The sequence below is a fragment of the Cucumis melo genome, chromosome 2 (assembly GCF_025177605.1).
Source record: "Cucumis melo cultivar AY chromosome 2, USDA_Cmelo_AY_1.0, whole genome shotgun sequence".
Lineage (NCBI taxonomy): Eukaryota > Viridiplantae > Streptophyta > Magnoliopsida > Cucurbitales > Cucurbitaceae > Cucumis > Cucumis melo.
The window spans coordinates 22,872,568-22,889,178 of NC_066858.1; the positions used below are offsets into that span (position 1 = coordinate 22,872,568).

Sequence of the window (16,611 nt, forward strand, 5' to 3'; positions counted from 1 at the left end):
AAGCTTACTTGTGCAGCATTTAATATTATATCAAACCAACAGTTATCTCTTTTGTAGTAGTGAGGGTTACCGATCGATATTGCTAAGCTAAGACAACGAGTAGTAACAATAAAGCAATAGTCTATTGAAAAATTTAACACTACATGACAAGTTTATATCCATGAGTTTAAAACCAGTGTTACACACTTGCCTCTGATGGAGTAACCTCACCAACTATATCCCAATTGGAGTCATACATAGGCATGATGTATTTCGGTATTGCACCAGATAACACCAAAGCCAATATGACGGATACATGGGAATTCCTTGGAAAAATTATATGATCTCTTGGGGAGCAAGTTGCCATAATTGCAGCCTGAATTTCACATGTGGTTCCTCCAACGAGGAACCATGTTTCTGATGCTTCAAAAAGTTTTGCTGCTTGCTGCTGTGCTTCTAAAATTGGACCCTCTGGATAAAAGAGGTTGTCTAGCTCCGGAAGGTTGGGTAAATCATGCATAAATGGCTTCAGACCAATGTGCTGAGTAAATGATGATGGCCCTGCTCTCCCTCTATTATGCCTAGGAAAGTGAAAACGAGCCGCATTTCGTTCAGCTGAAACTTTCAATGCATTAAGTAGAGGAGGAGGACAAACTTTCTGGGATATTGGAGATTCTCTGGTTGTTTTCTTGGTGGTTTTCTTTTTTAATTGACGTGTTCTGAATGTGCTCTGGCTCTTCATTTTTTGTTTCTTGTAGGAAAAATGGAAGAACTTGAGTTAACCAGGAGAAATAAGTCTAACAAATTAAGTTTCAGATAAAAATAGACAATAATAAATAAATGTCCATCTTGAGCAATGAAGACACTTGTTTGAATGCTTTGTATTCTTATTTATGTTTGCTTAGTTATTTACAAATTTGGTCCTATGATTTAAAGAATAGGCTATATAAACTCTATGATTTTCTACCGATTAAAATTTCTATTTATCTTTGATTGGTGATTTCATAACAGCAGCTAAAAACACAGCTCATGGAATAGAGAAATAAAATATTTTCTTGGAGGACCATAGTTTATGTTTCGAGCACCCACCATCATTTTTTATTAGAGTAAATGGAATGAAAATAAAACGGGGAAAGATTAATGTTCACACAATCTCATAGAATACAATTCACTAACATGAGCTTAGCTCAGTGATAAAAGAGGAATACACAGATGTTTTCAACTTGGAGCATACCATCCCCCAAAAGTCTACCCCACATTCTTTGTACTCAACAAGGATCACTAAGGGGCTGTTTGAGGTTAGGGTTAGCACTGTGGGCTTGGGTTAGTCCAACCCTAACCCCGTTTGGCCCACGGTTTATGGAAACCCTAGTTTTAGGGTTTCCATAAACCGGTTTCATAAAAAAAATTTCTTTGAAACCCCCCTGTCGAATTTCCTTTCCAATCCGTGTTGCACCTCGTTGAACCTGTGTTGCCGCCTCCTTCAACCCGTGTTGCCGCCTTCTTTCAACCGTGTTTACGCCTCATCTTCTTTCTTCACTTTCGCCTCCGTGTTTTTGCCTTCTTTCAACCGTGTATTACGTTCGATCGAGGCCTCCATGTTTACGCCTCCGTCATTGCGGCTCCATTGGTGAAAATTTTTTCTTCTTTTCGACTTCGTTCACTTTCGCCTTCCATTATTGTCTGTGTTATGTTCTTGAAAGCTTCCGTATTTTTTTGTTTATTTTTTGTTCTTTTAGCCCGAAAATCCGTTTATCCCCATTATTTTCGAAAAGGGGTTTCATACACGAAATGGAAGTTGTCGATCTTGATCTCTCTCATCCATCTCTCTCACTTTCGAAAACGGATTGGGGTTTGTTGAAGGCGGCCCTCCACCCTCTAAACTGAAACTGTTTTCGAATTTCTTTGTGTGTTCACAGAACACGCATGGGTGTGTTACCCTTTAAGCAACCCTTCCTTGCCGTTCGATGTTCAATTTGCCGTTCGACCTTACCCTGGACTGATGTAGAACATATTTGATGCTTTGTCTTCGCTGGCAATTGGTCCTACCCGAGCATGGTAGGGAGATATACTTTTGTTTCATTACTCTTTTTGAAACACAAGACGATAAGTAGTCAATCGATGATAGATTTTTGAAATTTTTTTTTGCTCAATTTCATTCATTGATTTGGTTTATATGAAATATGCTTTATGCAATTTTTTTAAAAAATTTTCACATATATCTATTGTCTATTTTTGTCCCAATTGTATTCAATATAGTGGTCTCCAAATTGTCATGAATATCCTGTCTGTATTGTACTCTTTGGGAAAATGTATACATTTCTCATTGTTTGGCTCTTTCCTTTGTATTCCAAATTGATCTTTCGTAGGTAAATATTTCTAACATTTTCATACTTTTTTCTCATCACACTTTCTCCCTTGTTCTCTCACGGTTTCTGCCCTAGTTGCTTCGCTCTTTCCTTTTCAAACTTTTTTGTAATCGTAGTTTCTGCTGTTCATACTTTTTTTACGTAAATGCTTTTAACCTCTTTCGCCTATTTGTGCACTGTTTGGCGACCTATGTTTATGCCTTGTTTCTGCCTTTTCATACTTCCTCAATTAGGCACTCTTTTGTATGTACTTGTTTCGTCTATTGTATTGATGTTTACCTTATATGCTTATTTGTTTTTTTTCCATTCGCTTTTGATGTTTCTACTACTATGGAATTTCATCCATTATGTTGAATGTATTTCAAAACTCTGAGGCTACCAATTTTAAAAAAATAGCATTTTCTTAAACTTTCCATGTTGGGTATTAATGCCTTTAGTCATTCAATGTTGATTTCGGGTCGTATTGGTCGTCATTGAAGGTATGTATACGTAATATTCTTTCAAATATTTTTTCTTCTATATTCTGTCTTATGTAGAAATGTTAACAATGATGTTTATCTTATGCAAGATCTCACCATTCACGAGTATACTCTTCTAAGAGGTACTATTGTAATTGCCGTTTGTAAACATTCAATTGTTTTGTTTCATATATTATGGTCACTTACACTAAGGATGATAATTTATTTTCTGTTGTTACAAAATTCAATATATTTTTGTAATTTATTTTTATGAGTTTTGTATGAACTTATTATGAACGTTTTGTTAAACTACATTTGGTTTCTAATGTGTGTACATTACGTAGTTTAAATATCTTCTTTACGTAGTTTTTACATATACAAGATCAATATACATATGCAATATCAATATGTTTTTCAACTTTCGTCTATCTTCATATCATGCAATTAAGTACTATATAATGTAAGTAAATTAGTATAACGGGAATGTTTAACATATAACACAGTAATCAACTAATGTATTTTTCAAATTAGCTAACGTAAAATCATACTTTTCATAATAAATACCAATTTACATCACTCCTTACCACCATCAATTCAAACATATAAATGAGAGGTCAAACTATGTTACAAGTTAATAAAATAAAATTGCAAATTCGTAACAACCAATTCATAATCTGTAGATAAGCTTTTAATTAAATTTGCAATTAGATAAACTTTCAAATTTTCATGCAGGCGTTATACCACGTTCAAAATAGGGGGACGTCGCTATCGTTAATTACAAATAGCAAGCAATTAATTTGTATTTCTAAATAATGTTTTTTAATAAATTTTTCACAATATGTTCATAAATTAATTCGAAATTAGACAATTGTCTTTACTAATTTAATAATATTACACATAGAATAAATTATTTCAATAAGACGTGTTCGACGCTTTCGTAAAAAAGTATGCAATAAATTTTTTTTATCATATTTACAATCTAATTTAAAAAATATTATACTACATAAAAAAATTATTAACCCAACCCATATAACACTTTCCCCAAGTAAATTTTATCATAAATTCCACATAAACCAACCAACCTAACCCTTCTCCTAAACACATCTTATCACAAAATTTTCATAAAACTACCCACCTAACCCTTCCCCCAAACACATTTTATCATAAAATCCCCATAACCCTTCCTACATAACCCTTTCCCCAAACACATCTTATTCATAACACTATCATAACCCTTTTCACATAACCCTTCCCCCAAACACCTCTTATCATAAAACTACATTTCGAAACTCTTCCCACAAACAAGGGTTATGATAAAACTAGGTTTCATAACACTAACCCTTCTCTAAATCAACCCTTGCCCCGAACGTACCCTAAAGTGTAATCAAATGAGAAAAGGAGGAAGAAGCAAACCTGACGGATGCTATAATAAGACTTTCTTCTCTGGGGCCTCCTACTCTAGCTGTGACCAAACTGAAGATGTTTCTTGACATAAAGTTCAAGTTTTATCAGTAGATGAAACCTCGAGCTTCACAAATTTGTGCTAAATGCATAGCACATGGAGTGAAGAAAGAGCAAGAGCTTACCGGGTTTATGAAGGAACATAAAGCTGACGAAACCATCATTGTAGAACTTTATTATGAAGCTCAGATGGTTATGGTGATTCTGCTTGAACTAACCGGGCAAATCCTCAACTGGGAAGTTCTCTCCTCAGCTTGGCAATCATTATTTTTTGGTAAAGTAGCAATAGCCTGTTGAATCCAAGTAATTCAAATTCTGAAAACAAATTTCCTTTTTATTGTATTAGAATTTGAATTTTACATTTTAAAAAGCAGATACATGTAAAAATATTTAGAAATACAATATAGTTTACTTTTTAAATATTATGTATCATATAATGTAAATTATATAATAATATAAAATAATTATTATATAAATTTGGTTCTTATGGTTTTAAAAGGATAAAATTTAGACTTTATGGTTTCTATTTAAGATTTAGTCTTTTTAGTGATATGTTTTAGTTCGAGGAGTTCAGATCTAGAGAGGTAGGTTGAATTGTCCTCGACTCTACTGATTCTTTGTTGGGTGTTGGCTTTCAAGGTCGGTATTCTTTAATTTGCTAGAAGATCAAAGTTTTAAAGATGAAAGCTATTGAAGTGCGTCTTCAGTCGATGTTGTCAAGCGCAGTGGTTCCGATTTAGTTGACGTGATATTTCAGAATAAAAAATGTTATGACATGTAACGTTTTACATATTACTGAGGTTTTGGGTGATATTCAATTTTCAAAGTATATAGGCTTTTGCAATTTAGCTACACACTAGCTTGCTGGTGCGACTTTTACTCAATTTTCTTGTTCTTTTTTAGTTCACATGTTTCTTCCTCCTTTTTGAAAGATCACAAGTTCTTTTTTTTTTTTTTTTCTTGGAGTAATAACATACCTATTTAGATCTTCTCAACAAGGAGTTGAATTGTCTTTGGTTGTGTATTGGTTGAACATAAAAATTCTTCTTCTTGAAGAAACGTTGATAAGAGACTTATAAACAAAAAATCAAGACATTTATTACAAAGACACAATCTGCCAATTAACCTATATATACACACACAAAAATAATAAACAAAAATAAAGAAAACAAAAAAACAAAAAGGCTCAAGAAGACACCATTAGTTGTACATTACATGTCATGATTCAATACAGACAAAATAAAAAAGGGATAAAAAAAGGCAAAAGAAACTGTCACATCCAAAGGTTTGGCGTGTTGTTCTCATAGAAAAGTTTGAAGAAAGAAAAGAAAAAAAAAAACAGGAAATTGAAAAGACTTGGTCAACAACAGATAAAGAATTAGAAGAATCCTTCCTCTTTTTTTGTGTGTGTTTTTCAAAAGAAAATTTGTAGACACAAAAAGAAATTCTCTATTCTTAGACCCTTCTCTTCCTCCCTCCGTACATTTCCTTTCTCAATTCCTTTCCATTCCTCTTTCTTCCTCTTTTCTTCAATGCCATTCAATATTATTCCATTCCCTCCTTCACCCCTTCTTCTTCAGCCCCATTTCACCAACTCATAACCTTCTCCACAATTGCAAATCCAGTGTCTAAATAGCTTGGGCGAGCACGCACGCCGCCGCCTATCGTTGCGTGCATTACCTTAAAAATCCAAAAACATTTAGACTAATGGCATTGCCATGGACGACCCTCATCATTCTCATTGTCATTTCATCAGAGATTATTGTTTCTTGTAGTGCTTCTACCGATGCGGATGCGCTTCTCAAGTTCAAGAGCTCTCTTGAAATTAGTAGCAACAAAGACGCATTGGTGAATTGGGGTTCGGGGGGGTCTTCATCTTCCCCTTGCTCCGGCGATAAGGCGAATTGGGTCGGTATTCTTTGCGAGAAGGGAAATGTTTGGGGATTGAAGCTTGAGAATATGGGGCTCAAAGGGAATATTGACATTGAGTCCCTTGAAGGGGTGCCTCATTTAAGGTCACTTAGTCTTATGAATAATGAGTTTGAAGGTTCTTTGCCTGATGTTAAGAGACTTGGGGCATTGAAATCTTTGTATTTGTCAAGGAATCACTTCTCAGGGAATATTCCTGGTGATTTTTTCTCAAGTATGTTGTCTTTGAAGAAGGTTCATTTGGCTTATAATCAATTGGAAGGTCAAATTCCTTGGTCTTTGGTTGAGTTGCATCGTTTGTTGGAATTAAGGCTTGAAGGAAACAAATTTTCTGGTCAAATTCCTAATTTTCAACAAAAAACTATCAAGTCCTTTAATGTCTCTAATAATGATCAACTTCATGGTCAAATCCCTCAAATTCTCTCCCGCTTGGATCCGTCCTCCTTTTCAGGTCACCTTCTTCTTCAATTTTCATCTTTCTTTGTTAAACCATTTACATAATTTCTAGGTTAAACTGCAAATTTTGTCTCTAATATATTATTTGGATTTGGATACGGTTAGAACATTACGGGTCAATAAAATTCTTTTAAATAGTCCCTATCGTAGAAACTATACATGAAACTTTTATATATAAAACTATAGGGTCTAAATTCTAATTATAAACGTAAGGTCTAATCTTAGAAACCAAATTTATAATTTAAATCCCATATGATTTGTTAGGATAATGATATGATATCATCAAACTTCTCCACCGCTCACCCAATAGTTTTGGAATTATCATTGGATAAGATTCAAACATTCCGGGATGTTTCCTTTTGATACATACTAGTTAAAGAAAATTGGACGATGTTCTTCTCATCAATATTATATTTACCTTCACTAATTAACTTATGTTTTTAGGTCAATCAATGATTTAACATGATATCAGAGTTACAGATCCATAAATTATTCAAAACCATGCAATGTCACTTCCTCCTCAATTAATATTTACTTTCATTTATCGACTCATCTACTTGTTTTAAGGCCACGAATAAAGGTAAAGGATAGATTAATCAATATTAAATCTAATTTCACTCGTCATCTCACACTTTTGGATCAATCGATAACACAAAGCTCGGAGGAAAATTTGTATCTAATTTAGATTCCATTATGAAACTTCTTCTGTCAACTCTATCATATGTCGTTCTAACTTTCTAACAAGCTGATTCTCGTGCATGCAGGCATTGAAGGTTTATGTGGAGCACCACTTAAGAAACCATGCAACGCCGCAAAGGTGCCATCAATTGGGAGCATTATCATGGTTTCAATAGCTGTGACATTGGCTCTTCTTGCCATTGGTGCAGGAATAGTCATCCTGAGCCGTTGTAACCAATCATCGTCTAACGAAGAAGATCCAGCCAACGGAAAATCTCCAAGTGCTAGTGAGCTAGATCCAGGAGCCGGGGTGAAGTCACCAGACCGTGGCTCGAGTAATGGAAGCGTGACAGGAAAACGGTCAGCCGATAGTGCCAAATTGTCATTTGTAAGAGAGGATTCAGAGAGGTTTGATTTATCAGATTTGCTTAAAGCCTCAGCAGAAATCCTAGGAAGTGGGTGCTTTGGTTCTTCTTACAAAGCAGCTTTGACCAATGGACCTGTGATGGTTGTAAAGAGGTTTAAGCAAATGAACAATGTGGGTAGAGAGGAATTCCAAGAACATATGAGAAGAATTGGAAGATTGAAACACACTAATTTGCTTCCTCTTGTGGCTTACTATTACAAAAAAGAAGAAAAGCTTCTCATAACAGATTACGTTGAGAAGGGCAGCTTGGCTGTTCAACTTCATGGTATGTTCATCCTTTTTTGTACCTTTAATTCAACACACGTCTCATTAAACCCGACTAAAAATATTGATAAAAGATTAAAAAATTTCGTAACCTATCCAACTTACACTTTTGAGTTTACTATAATTTCTCATAATTAAGTTCTAGTAGAACATAACTCATAAGTGAAGGAACATGTTAATAATCTGCGTAAAAAATTGACATACAATAAACTATATCAACTTAAACTTGTGGATTAAGTAGGAGCACAGCAAGATGTTAGTAGTTTCTTATGTTTGAACTTTTAAGAAATCCATAAATAAGAGAGAGTGTTACATACATTAGTTGACTAAACCCCGTTAATTTTAGTTTTTAGTTTTTGAAAAGTACCCTTTTTACCTCTAAATCTCTTACTTTGTTATCTTCTTTTTACCAATGTTTCAAAATCAAACAAAGTTTTGAAAATTAAAAAAAAAAAACAGTTTTAGTTTAAGAAAGATGCAGTAAAAAAAAGGAAGAATAGAATTAATTTTCAAAAACCAAAAACAAAAAAAGAAATGATTACCAAACAAAGACTAAACATTTGAGTTTAGTACTCGTCTGAATAGTTCAAAATTTGGTTGGCTGAATTGTATTATGTTGTCCATTTCCTTCTTAGGACATAAAGCTGTGGGACAACCAGCCCTGGATTGGCCTGCAAGATTGAAGATCATCAAGGGCGTTGGAAAGGGTCTTCGATATCTATACAGTGAGCTTCCAAGTTTGATAACCCCACACGGCCATCTCAAGTCCTCAAATGTACTTCTAAAGGCAAATTACGAGCCCCTTCTTTCTGACTACGGCCTAATCCCGGTCGTGAACCAAGAGCATGCTCATGAGCTAATGGTGGCCTACAAATCCCCGGAGTACTCGCAACAAAGTCGCATTACAAAGAAGACAGACGTATGGAGTTTTGGGCTATTGATCCTAGAAATTCTATCAGGTCAATTCCCAGCCAACTTTTTGCATCAGAACAAGAGCGGGGAAGAGGAAGATTTGGCAAGTTGGGTAAAATCAATTCCTGAAAAAGAATGGAACACCCGAGTATTTGATAAGGAAATGGGACCAACCAAGAGCAGTGAGGGTGAAATGATGAAGCTTCTAAGAATTGCAATGGCGTGTTGCGAAAGCGACTTTGAGAAACGGTTGGATTTACGAGAAGCTGTGGAGAAGATTGAGGAAGTGAAAGAAAAAGATGGGGATGAAGACTTCTATTCTTCATATGCAAGTGAAGCTGATATTAGATCTTCAAGAGGATTATCTGATGAACTCAACTTCACCATGTGAGATGAAGATTGAGTTAACAAACAAACAAACAAAAAACGCTTTATAAAAAGCAACAACAGAGACAGAGACAGACATACAGACCTCCATGAGATGACAAAAAAAATTCATTTGCTAAAGGGTGAGAGGTTGAAGATGAAAGATAAGGGCTTTTCGATGAAAAATAGTTTTATAGGTTTTGAATGTAGAATGGGAAAAAAAATTAATGTGTGTTTGCTATTGGGTCAACAATACTTAGGAAGTTTGATACATGATTGGTAAATTCTCTCCTGGGTGGAAATGTCTAAAATTCTTGAGTACTATTTTTTTTAAGAAAAGGAAAATTTAATTTTAGAAAAAGCAGTGAAGTAAGCAAACATGAAATAGTGTAGATATAGAGTTGTACCATTTAAAACAACTTCCCTAAAAAATGTGTAATTTCCTCAATCTCAAATAGAAGGTTATTAATTTTAGAATAAAAAAAAACGTTCATATAATACAAATGAAATGAAAAATATTATTTAAGATGATAGAATAATTAGAAATACCATGTGAAATGCATGTGTTAAAAGACTATGTTCTGCCAAAAGTTAAATTGAACCTAGAAAAAATGATTTGAGTAAAAATTTGTTAGAATGTTAGGACTATTTTGACTTTTACTTTAAAGGTAATTTTGAAACATTCATGAATAGAAAGAATTAGGAATACCTTTTAAACAAATAACAAATCTCAGCTGTTTTTACACGAGCACACACCTCTCAAGGCTAAGCAAAACTTAAAATGCAAAGGTAAAAGTATAAAATTTTGGAACTTTAGAATCAAAAGTGAACTCAAACCCAAAACTAAAAAGGTAAAAGTTGACCTTTTATAATTATAATAATAAATAGTTTGATCCAAACTTTTTCCTTTTTGTTTCGTTTTTTTTTTTTTTTAAAAGCACTTTTAAGCCCAACTTGGGAGTGAGTGAATTGAACTTGAGACCTCTTGTTCTCGAGAACATATAGATACCAATTTAGCTAAGCTTATGTTGGCAGTTTGATCCAAACTCATTGTCACTCAATTATATAGTGAATTAACAAGTTACCTACAAAAGTGGCTAATGAGGCGACTTAAAAACAGAAACAAAAAAGGTTGTAATTAGTTTTAAATAAACTATGTTCATTCTCTTTAGAGTTGTCTTACCAATCCGTTTGAAAATTTGATTCAACTCGTGAGAAGAGTTGATCAAAACAAAACTCAGTCTCTCACCATACACAAATACAAACACCCTAAAGTGATGTGTGATAAAATGCATACCAACTTTCAAACCCTAAGTAGGAATTTCTTTTAACACAATGCAATCACTAAATCAATATGGTAATAATACCACCACCAATCAAAAGGGTGGGTGATCACTAACCTTTGATCGTAAGAAGGGGCAAAATTAGTCATTTAAAATGAAGCAAATTTGTGAATCAAATTCTGTATACCCTACGTCAACAAGACTGAGGCCATCAGGAGGCGCAGGTGGGGCAGTGGCACGTCGACATGTGGCAACCATCAGCTCTAGTAACGCATCCTCTCCGGCACCAGCAGCTGCTTCTCTAATTGCTGTCGCAACAAGTACCCGTACCATCTGCAAGGGTCATCATTCAATTCCATTATTATTATCATTATTTTAATATTCGTGAGTGTCCAAACTAGCTTACATGCAAAACAACTCAACAAATCTCACGACTTGACTCTACAACATTTGAGTACGAAGAGAACTCGTAAAATATTAAACATTAGTTGGTTGAACTGCTAAAGAAACCAAGTATTTAGCAGAAGACATAATAATTAGTGACATTTTTCATTTAGCTAAAACGAAGGGGAAATTCCGTTTGTTGATAGCCTGATATTTAAGATATTAAATCTCAAGTTTAAGCAGTTGAAAAAAGAATTATCTGAATCCTAATAGAGCAATTTTACGATCTGTACAATATAATCTAAAGCATAGGCCAATCCAAGAGATGGTATGATACCTTCCGCAGGAAGCGATTAGCAACCAGCTCAACGCACATAACACTTCTTCCTACTCCTTGCTCCTGTCAATAGAACACTAAGTCAGATACCCAAATTTGTAGTGGCATTAGCTCATTAGATTTGTTGAATAAACAGATTTAAAAAAATGGACAGAAAAAGATTAAATGTAGGAAGAAGCCCAGATGATGCTACAAAAGATTCGGTTCAATAGAGAAAAATGTTGATAGCATGTTGAGAGGAATAGGAAACACGCTTTCACTATCAGGAAAATCCAAGCCAAAACGAACCAAGAATAAGGTATCAATTTGAGAAACAAAACCCTATATAAACATGAGGGAAACAACCTCTCCTAAAATAAAAAAAAAAAAAGTATAGAGAGAAAAGAGAGAAGTTTAGAAAACAAAAACTAATAAGAAGAAGAGAAACAGAAGAGAGGCCAAGAGCAACCTTTGTCAATAAAATTTGAATTTTCGTTCAACCGAGCACATAACTACAGTTAGTTTGCTATGCAAATACTTCACATCGAAGATAGAATGTAAAAGTAATTTTCTTCTAAGTTTCCTCGGTTCATACTCTTCCACAAGCTCATCTTCTGTTTTCAGTGTTCTGAATTAGTCAAAAGCACAACGCAAATAATATGGTTCTACCTCATTTCAGTGTAAGTGAGCTATAAAGTATAGAATATTGTTACAACACTACAGATAGATTTCAAGAGGGGAGAAGTGTAGAAGGAAAAGGACAATCATAGAAAAGGAGGACAACAGTATGAAGAGGACCACAAGTAGGAAAAATACCAAGCATGGCAATCTAGTTTCCGCTGCTCGTGCATGATAAACAAAACACTCCGTAGGTGGACCTCTGAAAAGGACAATAGTTTCCATTAGTACATATCAGAAAGTTCGGAACATCTTCCTGTCATTGATAAGAAAACGTTTTCGAAAAGAAAGCGACAAGCAAGTACTTTAATCACATATTTGACAAAACAAAACAAAAATCTTGACATATTAATTCTATAACTAACTTTGTTTAGTCAGTGACTATCTATCCTGATAATGTTCAGGATACAAGTACATTAATCTCTCTCTCTCTCTCTCCCTGTATTTTTTAATACTAGAATTATACTGATCACATGTTGACACAAACAAAAAGTCATTGACCAATAAACGTGTATAACTTTGTTAAGCCAGTCTTAAGACTAGCTATCCTCATCATATGTACAATAAAAAATCTTTTAATTATTTTATTTATTTTTCCTCACTCAAAAGAACTCAATACAGAATGAGAACCAGAAGAACAGACAATAGTTAATTACATTTGGTGATCCTTAAAACTAGGCTTGACAAAAATTATCATGTTGATGCTTAAAATTTTCCATTATCTAACTCTCCTCATTTTCCTAATTTGTATGAAGGAGATTGAGAAAAAAGTGTTGTTCCTTTCAATCCGGAGATCCCACAGAAGTGTTATTCGCCTGGATTCATCCCTCTTCACATTTCTATATATAACTCTTAAAAGAGTGACTAGCAGAAATAAGAAGAAAATTGGCGATATTCTTTATAAACGGAATAAGAAGAAAAACAACAAGAAATAATAAAATTAGAAGCTAGAATGACTTCCAAAAAAGAGCAGATAATGGGATCAGTTCATGATTCTCACTCATTTCTAGATGCTTTGGTGTCACGTGCAAACATCTTGTACGACAACAACTTCCCTTCTAGTTTCCTAAGTAGTTGGTTAACCCTCCTTATACTAAATGTTTGAGGTTTATCAGCCGACACAAGCTCGTCATCATTTGGACTGAGGACCAAATTATCATGAATCCCGTCCACACATTTTTCACCATTTAAGGCTTCTATTTTAACACAATTTTCCTCTTCTCTATTTTCTACATCTTCCCAAATTGCAGAATCTGGCTCCATGTTCTCTCCATCATTCAGAGGAAGAATATACAGATATCGCCTCCATTTAGCAGAAAAGTTTGGATGGAAGATTCGAGAGACCTACAACAGTAAGTAACTTGTGAAATTACATGTATCTGAAAGAGAAATAAACAAATTACTTCTGCAACACTATTAAAGCTAAACACGGGGGCACCGCATTCATTTCCAATAACCTTAATTTTACCTGAGACACAGATAATGTTCTGAGTTTTCCAGGAGCTGCACTATTGATGGAATCTTCAATGTCTTGAGGTTTAACATCCGTGCGCCAAGTATCTACAAGTGTGCGAGTTTAACTGAAGATGAACATTGATTCTCTAAAATAGAAAACAATAATAAAATTAAGTGGGTGAAGTCAGAAAGAGAATATTTCTCTCCATGTGTAATTTAAAACCAAAATGGAAAGAAACAGCAAAAACTCAAAAAGTACACATACAGTAATTGCTCTTTCTAAACAAATTCCATGTATGTATTTATGTTAAAGAATTCAAACCAAAGGAAGCATGGTTCAGGTTGAATTCTATTATTGCTACAGTGATGGCCAAGTAGTTTGGAATTCTAGCTTGAATCTTATTGTTGGTATAAAGGCACAGATTGGAAACAATTCCAATAAAAACTTCAATCTTCTTCGCCAACTTTTCCTTTCGATAGCATCACACAAGAAATTCTGCAGATGGTAAAAAGAAATCCCTTCCCAACTTCCACTCTGCAGAACTACTTGAAGTAATAATCAGCGAAGGGAATCTTGGTAAAAGCTTCTAAATATTAACCTAACTAAATGCCATCAGAAGTACAAAGTTTTTTTTTTACTATTGCTACATTTTACTGGGAAGTTATTCTTGGACTTCGCTCCTCCCTTGTTTCAATACTAATTGCTTTTAACTGGTAATCTGGCACACCCTTCCAACACTTCGAGCATAGAGCAGTCAGGACAACGTCGCCTATTTGACTATTGGAGTGTTGAAGTCAAGCACAACAAAAGTGGAGTTCATGAAACGGATGTTAAAAGCAATTAATGGCTAGTCTATTAATTGCAAACTATTAAAGATGTTACGAAATGATATAAAAGACATAATTTAATCTAATATAAGAGTTCATTTTTGAGCTGAGATAGAATCTACGAACTGAAAACATAGTTATGGAATTAAATATACAATAAAAAATCATATCAACAGAAATTAGGAAGCTAACATACAAAATGAGCAAACTTGTCGCAGAGCTGTCACCCCTTTGTCAGTGCGCCCAGCAACCACAGCACATCCTTCTAATGGTAAGCATTTATCTTTCAGCATCTGAGCTTTTTTCTCATCTACAAACTTCCCTAGAGATCTTTCTACCAAGCTGCCAAAGGATGCAAGTAAACATAATCCTCCTATATACATCAGTGTTTTCCATCTCTGGACTGAAATAAAACTATTTATACATCCAATCTAAAGATATTAAAACATTACTTTAAACTCTCGTACTGGAATAAGAAGATACGGTACCAGAAAGGCAAGATTAACAAGGCTGAATGACTTAACTTGGGCATTGTCCACAAGACGAAAGTTTCATTTGAAATGAAGGTATGAGATTTTCAATTGTACCTCTGGAACTAACTTCTCAAACACTTACTATAAATTACATTTACAGTTCTTAACAACTCTTCAGTTTAAAAATTCAATAATGAAAAGAGTGTCACTAGCTCCCAATTGCATACAAACTTGTGCATACGGTGAATTCCATGAAATAAGCTTACCCCTGAACAGTATTCAAGCCTGGCTGCTTTTGCCACCCATCAAAAGAATTTCCATGGTAGGAAAGAACTATCTTAAAATTCGCCCTTGCCCATCTCCCAGTCTTATCTTTAACTGCAGCTCTGTTTAACTCTGCTGAGTTGTAAATCAATGGAGTCTCAGCATCATCATGATCACGACATATCTGTTGATAAAGTACTATATGCAATAAATAAATAAAAAATAAATGATATCTTCTTGTTTTGTACAAGATAATTAAAGAACAAAATTTTTATCTTCATTTCTCCTAATTTGAATCAACCAATGGAATTTATAGAACAATATTTTTTAAAAAACATGAACATGATCGGTAAATCAAGTGTAATAACCAATAGCAAGGATTTCAATTAAAATCATCTCCAGAACTTACAATCCAAACAATTTAGAACATTCACAATAAAATGTCAAAACAATTGACAGTTTTAGATTATTATTTATTATCATTATTATTTTGATATCTGTAATGTTTGGACCAGCTTATGTCCACCTCGACGAATCCACGGAACAATCCATTAGACCACACAACATTTGTAAGACAAAGAAACTAAAATTGATTCCTAGGTAGTTGACTGTCATGGATTGAACCCTTAACTTCTTAGCTATTTATTGAGGCTATGTCTTTCTGTCTACCACTAGCTCAACCCATATTGGTTAATTGATAATCTTAGACGGAATCTATTACTTTAAGAATCAAATAATCTGAACGGAAAGAGATAAGATTCCTTTAAGATTTAGGACTTGCATTGCATGAAAATTAATCATAGATATCAATATCAAGAGGTAGCAAAAAGAAAAAAAAAAGATTATCCAACTAGACATTATGAAAAAAGAGAAGGATTCATAAGCTGGCAGGGAGGGAAACGGAGTCCTAGCTCGCGATTCCGTTGCTACTATTTCAAGAAACGGAATAATTATAGAGAAAGAGGAACGAATTTAAAGATAACGAAGATATTAGAGACTCACCTCAGTTCCAAGCAATGAGCTAAGTGACAACCTTCCATTAACAGCATGCGAGTAAAAATCAAGCACTTCTTGCCACGGCCTTCCATACATGAATTGAAAGCTTTCTCTACCAATTACATAACAACAACCTTATCAGATTCATATTGATTTACCATTTACAATAACAACCAAGTACGAAGCTCGTTCTAGGAGTAAAATCTCAAATCAAATAAAGCGACAGATAATGAAAATTATACAAAAGAAAAACCTGGCAGTCCATCTAGCATTTCTGCAGCGGTCAGTGTGGTTATAGTGAAGATAATCTTTTTGTTGAGCTCGATTCTCCATCAGAATCTTCAAACCAAAACCGGCACTTGACGGTGATACAAGTCTAGCCCTCGGATTTGGTATCATAACCACCGCCCGCCCCACCCCGCCTTAGAGCGGACGACCGTATTTTGCAGTTGCAGCCGCCGTCGGGCAGGGACGAGATTGTAAATCCACGTAGAAGATACGTCAAGCGGATGAAAGAGGGCAAGCCCATGTTGGCCAACGGGAAAAGCTCAATGGGCCATTCGATATCGGGCCTGAGTAAGTCGATTCTCATGTCGTAGTTTTGGGCCTAGGGACGTAGGCTCAAGCCCGCTCGG

The 16,611-nt window shown here is 34.6% G+C and overlaps 3 protein-coding genes and 1 long non-coding RNA gene across 4 annotated transcripts; 1 reads left to right on the plus strand and 3 right to left on the minus strand.

Moving 5' to 3' along the window:
• Window positions 1-92: 92 nt before the first annotated feature.
• On the minus strand, window positions 93-769 carry LOC127148115 (uncharacterized). Its single transcript, XM_051080981.1, has one exon. The coding sequence runs from the start codon at window positions 719-721 to the stop codon at window positions 179-181; it is 543 nt and encodes a 180-aa protein (XP_050936938.1). The 5' UTR covers window positions 722-769; the 3' UTR covers window positions 93-178.
• Window positions 770-5,624: 4,855 nt separating this feature from the next.
• LOC103494206 (pollen receptor-like kinase 1) lies at window positions 5,625-9,747 on the plus strand. The gene is made up of 3 exons (XM_008455301.3): window positions 5,625-6,647; window positions 7,417-8,022; window positions 8,657-9,747. The coding sequence occupies exons 1-3, from the start codon at window positions 5,975-5,977 to the stop codon at window positions 9,322-9,324; spliced, it is 1,947 nt and encodes a 648-aa protein (XP_008453523.1). The 5' UTR covers window positions 5,625-5,974; the 3' UTR covers window positions 9,325-9,747.
• LOC103494205 (uncharacterized) lies at window positions 7,145-8,877 on the minus strand. The gene is made up of 2 exons (XR_007818764.1): window positions 8,564-8,877; window positions 7,145-8,044 (listed from the first exon to the last, which is right to left on the minus strand). It is a non-coding gene; the product is annotated as an uncharacterized LOC103494205 (long non-coding RNA).
• Window positions 9,748-10,437: 690 nt separating the features above from the next.
• LOC103494203 (uncharacterized) lies at window positions 10,438-16,475 on the minus strand. The gene is made up of 9 exons (XM_008455298.3): window positions 16,230-16,475; window positions 15,983-16,088; window positions 14,983-15,164; window positions 14,440-14,585; window positions 13,429-13,520; window positions 12,961-13,304; window positions 12,099-12,162; window positions 11,304-11,366; window positions 10,438-10,915 (listed from the first exon to the last, which is right to left on the minus strand). The coding sequence occupies exons 1-9, from the start codon at window positions 16,373-16,375 to the stop codon at window positions 10,724-10,726; spliced, it is 1,335 nt and encodes a 444-aa protein (XP_008453520.1). The 5' UTR covers window positions 16,376-16,475; the 3' UTR covers window positions 10,438-10,723.
• Window positions 16,476-16,611: the final 136 nt, after the last annotated feature.